The sequence below is a fragment of the Camelina sativa genome, chromosome 7 (assembly GCF_000633955.1).
Source record: "Camelina sativa cultivar DH55 chromosome 7, Cs, whole genome shotgun sequence".
NCBI classification, from domain to species: Eukaryota; Viridiplantae; Streptophyta; class Magnoliopsida; order Brassicales; family Brassicaceae; genus Camelina; species Camelina sativa.
The window spans coordinates 8033438-8039036 of NC_025691.1; the positions used below are offsets into that span (position 1 = coordinate 8033438).

The 5599-nt window shown below is 38.6% G+C and overlaps 1 protein-coding gene across 1 annotated transcript in view; it reads right to left on the reverse strand.

Annotated features, from left to right (window-relative positions):
• Positions 1-5599, reverse strand: part of LOC104700708 (chromatin structure-remodeling complex protein SYD-like) — a 22184-nt gene that overhangs the window by 9532 nt on the left and 7053 nt on the right. Inside the window, exons 16-32 of the mRNA XM_019227557.1 lie at positions 5261-5317; positions 5070-5166; positions 4799-4971; positions 4507-4720; positions 4248-4373; positions 4061-4150; positions 3810-3926; positions 3653-3733; positions 3444-3551; positions 2912-3081; positions 2653-2731; positions 2490-2564; positions 2058-2155; positions 1870-1977; positions 1434-1491; positions 1129-1359; positions 76-1042 (exon numbers count right to left, since the gene is read on the reverse strand). Coding sequence (XP_019083102.1) covers positions 76-1042; positions 1129-1359; positions 1434-1491; positions 1870-1977; positions 2058-2155; positions 2490-2564; positions 2653-2731; positions 2912-3081; positions 3444-3551; positions 3653-3733; positions 3810-3926; positions 4061-4150; positions 4248-4373; positions 4507-4720; positions 4799-4971; positions 5070-5166; positions 5261-5317 — 2849 coding nt within the window. The remainder of the gene's footprint in view (positions 1-75; positions 1043-1128; positions 1360-1433; positions 1492-1869; positions 1978-2057; positions 2156-2489; positions 2565-2652; positions 2732-2911; positions 3082-3443; positions 3552-3652; positions 3734-3809; positions 3927-4060; positions 4151-4247; positions 4374-4506; positions 4721-4798; positions 4972-5069; positions 5167-5260; positions 5318-5599) is intronic.

Genomic DNA, 5599 nt, shown 5'->3' on the forward strand with positions numbered 1-5599 from the left:
ATCATCCTCATGCAAGTTATAACTACACCTCCTACATGAATATGAAACCTAGAAAGTGATGTTTGATTTATTTACCCGACAAAGTAGAGCTAGTGGAGACTGGCAAATCATGTGGCTTTTTATTAAGTCCTGGATGCTGGGAGCTAACACCTTGCATCAAAGGCCTCTTCTTTACAGCAGCTGCTTTTCTTTCCAATGAATTCTCAAGTACATTTAGCGTCTGAGCATGGGATCCTGAATCAAACCCAGGTGGTGCATCTAGGTTACTATCTGCTGCTTTGTCTGATTGGACTGCAGTAGTTACAGAACGCACAGGAGGTACTGGATCAGAATACGAAGTACTTCCGTCACTAGGTTTAGGGACTCTAGAAACAATCTCAGATGCAGGAGGAAGAGTAGAGTTTGTGGCTTCTGGATCCCTTGCAAGAGATGCAGCGGTTTCAGTTCTCTGGGTACTAGAACTGTTGGAACCATGCAATACACCTTCACCTCTTCTCCCCCTTCCTGCTCCACGCCCCCTGCTTCTTCCCCTACCTCGACCTCTTACTGGCATAGGAGCAGGAGATGCTGGCAATGATTGAAATCCAGGAGGAGCAGATAAATCAGGCGATGTCAGGGCCAGAGAAGAACTAGAATTAGAAGCTGCTTCTAGCTGTTTATCCGGACTACCAAAATCAGGACCAGTTACTGCCAATGATATTGCATTCCCTGATGCCTGTGTCCTGCTTACAGCTGATAACGATACCGGAGTCAAGGTTTTATCCGTTCTCTTCGGCCTACCACGGCCCCGTTTGATAGGTTGTGTTTCTTCTTTCAGGGGCTGCGGCTGTGCCCTTAGAGGTTCCATTGGTTGTAAAGTTATTGCATGTGTCGGAGATGTAGGGAGTAGTGTGTTAATAGAGGTTTCAAATGGAATAACAGATGTATCATCCGCCAAGCTTTTTTCACTTCCTTCGCCCTTGCCTTGGGGAGAATCAGGTGGCTCAGTCTGACACAACTTCTCAAACTCCTCCTCTGTCAATTTCTCTTCATAAGATCGAACCTAATGAAGTTGCAATAATTGTCATTCTATGGTTATACGCAATAATGCTACATGCAGGATCATATTATGAAGATAACTCAACAAACCTCTCTTGCTCGTTTCCCTCTTCCATATTGGTGAGTATCCAGGCCTCCCATTGATCCATCCTTCCGTTTCATGCCAACAGTTGATTCTTTTGCAACCATCGGGACATCATTGAGTTTCATTGTTTCATATAATAGTTTTAAATCATCTTCAGTAACAAGCCGAGAGGGTATAGGTGTTATATGGTCAAAACTATCAGACCCTGGCTCATGTACCAAGGTATTCCATGTTTCCTGCAGGGCCATAGCTTTTTCAGGTAAACATCATAAAACGAAATAACCCGAAATTATAATAAGAACAAGCATACCATCTCATTTTCTTTCCTTTGCTTGTCGATGGACTCAAAGATATCAATCTCTGACTCCCTACAAAGACAACAAACATGTCAGATCTGCAAGAAAGTAGAAAAAAAATCGAGATGCATGGAAATGTAAAAAAGTTATCTTACTTAAGAATAATTAACACATCACACCTGAAGAAAACTAGTAGATGCTATGCAGATAGAAAATATTATGTAAAGATACGATAGCAGATAATTGTTTACAGTTAGAAAGTGCAAATACTTTTTACAAACTGTTGGCAGTAATCTTATAGAATTGCTAGATTTATCACAGTGCACATGCAAAGGAACAAAACTATCATGATAATTTAACAACCATGTATGCATAGGCAGTTATAAAATAAAAATATGTGCACAAGTAATATATTCTGAAAAAAAAAACGATATGAAAAAGAGCAGTCACCTTCGAGCTATAAGATCATTTAAGGCATCATCATCCAATACTGGGGCATCCTCCTCTTTCTTTGATTCACGCAAAAGGGATTCCAGATATTCCTTACGATCTTCAGCACTGTTACAAAGTAAGAATATTTTTTAGAGAATTGGTAGTTGAAACTTGTTGAAGCATAAAAGGGATGTCTCATGAGTAACCTTGTGTTATTGTCAAAGAAGCCAGCGGTTATACTCTGGTTAGCAACTCCAAGTTTGTGCTCAGCTGAAGCTCTGACTTGCTCCTCAACCGAATTGACCTTAGGATACAATTAAGGAAGAAAGACAAACAAACAGTTCAAACAGCTTGATTATATATCGATTGAACGGGAACAGCCAAGAAACAATTGGTATTTCCCAAGAGTACTGCACATTTCTATTTGCCCCATAAGTCAGTTGAACAGTCATAGATTTAGGACAGAAACACTACATTAGATAGCCCAATGATGAAACAACAGAAATTAAAAACACCAGGGTGAAAGTTACAACCATTCACAAACTCAGTGAACTTTTGACTTTGAAGGTTTCATTGAATTATCAACCCAATTTTTCAGATGCTTGAAATCCTCGAACACAATAAATAAATGAACTTACCGTTTCAAAACGAAGAACAAGTACATCTTTTTTCTGGCCAATCCTGTGCGCCCTTGCTTGAGCTTGCAGATCCACCTGAATTGTATAAAAAGTGCTGCTTCAAGTCTGGCCAGATGTCCACAGTATTCAACTATAGTAAATATGAGGAAATGTTATATCTAACCTGAGGATTCCAGTCGGTGTCAAATAATATCACAGTATCAGCAGCTTGAAGATTTACTCCTACTCCACCAGCCCGTATGCTGAATTTCCATGAAAGATTTTAGCAATCACATACAAATACATATTAGTAGTACTGAACGCCCAAAAGTTTACAACTTGTAGTATTTCGGAACATAACTAAACCTATTAAGAGTGAACATGAAGCATCCTGATAGAGATTAGAGCTACAGAAAGCCAGGCCACGCTATATGATGCATCACCTTAACAGAAATATGAAAAATGGGGAACCCGACTTGTTGAAACCATCGATAAGAGCACCACGATCACCCCCAGATGTTTGCCCATCCAACCTAAGGTATTTGTACCCCTTCAAGGTGAGGTAATCCTCCATAACATCAAGAAGCCTCGTCATTGTGGAAAAGAAAAGAACCTGCGGGAATTCATGGATACCAAAAAGAAAAAGTAACAGTCATTTATAAGGTTTTGCAAAAAACAAATTACAAACTAAGATATTTTTGTGCATTTCACAAATAACAGAGGATTGTATAGTTGAGGACGTGAAGTTCTGCATAAAGCGATATGGAAGCATCCAAAAAAAAGGAAAATATACTAATAGACATCCAAACACAACAAAATTCCAAAAAGTTCTGGTGATAGGAATCATAGTCCTTCAGAGCGAAGGCAATGCAATTACGCAAGGCACTCTAGCTTCAATAATCAGCTTTCGCATTTTAGAGTATTAAATTATTAGAGTTATCCTATCACCACAAGGGAGAATAGAGAAAGCATTACCCGATGGTCTGTCGCTTTGAGTTTAGGCAAAAGCCGATCCAACATCTCAAGCTTCCCACACAGTCTTACAATTGGGGGCAGAAAATGCTTAGGAATTATGTTATTGACCTAACAAAAAATAAATTGCCGTTCATTAGGATTTTCCATAGTGGGAACCAGTGATTCATTACATTTACATATATAATTCCACAGAGAATGAAAATGATTACCTCCTCTGAATGCAGTTGGCTTAGATATGGATGATTGCAAATATTCCGAAGCTCCATTACTGAGTTGTGCACTGCACGAGACTGTAAACAGAAAAAAAACTAAGACACAACTCAACATAATCACAAAACTGCCAACACTTGGAGCAGAAAAAAACACCTTCGCATTTCCAATCGAGCCCAAATTATCCTCAACCCTCTTCATCAACAACTTCTGATAAGCAGAAGCCTCACAGCGTATCAATCTCTCTATCTTTTCAGGAAGCTCATTCTCAACCTACCAAAATAAGTTAGTCGACACAATTATAAACATGTTAAATAAAAATTCAGAAAAAATAACTGAGATAAATGCATTGGAAGATATCTTTCAATATCATTATAGCGATAAAAGGGTGATATTATGTTGTGAACCTTATGTTTCAGCCGACGCAGCACAAATGGTCGAAGAACTTGATGAAGTCGATTGATGATCAGTAGATTCTCTTCTTCTGATAGCAACGCCTAGTCAGATTGCAGCCATACACATGTAGTTAATACCACGATGCCTTAAGAAGTGTATAATAGTTAGATTTTTAATATCAAATACAGTCAATGCTACCTCCTCAGCAGAATTTTCTCCATTACTTTGAAATGGTTTGTTGAACCACTGTGAAAAGTCTTCTGACGAGTTGAAAATATTAGGCAGCAGGAAATTAAGCAGAGCCCACAATTCTTCTAGGTTGTTCTGTAACAGATGTAAAATAATGAGATGGTGGGCGATCCAAATAGCAGAAAACAGTAACAAACATAATTGTGTGAAGCCAAGAGTATGCGTCAATATCAACATGAGAAGAGAGGGAGAAGGAAAGAGACTGTACCTGCAATGGGGTTCCGGTTAACAGGAGTCGGTGGGAGCTAACATAATGTTTCAGGTCTGCATTCAGCTTGCAGGATGCATTCTTTATGCGATGTCCTTCATCAATAATAATATAATGCCAGTGAATCTTGCTTAATTTCGGTCTATCATGCTTGTTCATAAGATACTCGTATGTCGTCAGAAGGACATTGAACTTCTGATGAACAATTTGCTCCCTACAACGAAAAAGGAGATAGTGAGCTTTAATATCTGAGACATAAAGAACAACAAAAACAAAATTTGTCTCTCTTTACTTAAATAGTTTGCGCCTTTCCTCAGGAGGCCCACAGTAAACAATTTTATGAATTGATGGGGCCCAAAAGTTAATCTCTGACTGCCAACCAGGCAGAACCGAAGATGGTACAACAACCAAAAAGGGACCTCTGTCATTTTTCGTCTCCATCAGATAGCAAATCAAAGAAATAACCTACAAAGAAGAAAAACCTTATAACTATTGGAACAGAGGCATTTTATACGAAAATCTAACATGTGTGCCTATATCCCAAATAGGATGGCATTAAATACCTGAACAGTTTTCCCGAGACCCATCTCATCAGCTAAAATGCCATTTAAGTGATTGTTGTACAGTGAAAGTAGCCACCTTAAGCCATTCATTTGGTACCTAAAATGAAGGTTTTGTAGTTGTAAACATCCCACGCAAAACTATTATCAAAAGGTTATCAAATATATAGTAAGGAGGCGGATGGTTCACTTACTCTCTTAACTTTCCACCCACTAGGCACGATGGCTGCTCATTAATATTTTCTTTTATACTGCAAAAGAAATTTTGTGAATATATAAATGAGGAATGATACGCACATACGACTCTATTTACAAACAACATAACAACCTTTTCGAGAAAAAAATAAAGAGGCAAGAAAGATGACAACTACTCACATACGAAACAGAAAGTTAAAGATTTAGAATGTCTAGACTGTAACTATAGGATGTCGAATATTACCTGTGAGCCATCAAGTAGTATTTTTCGTTGCTTTCCAGATAGTGCTGCATCACATGTATCTTAACCATGAGAAACAGATGGAAGAATGCTCACC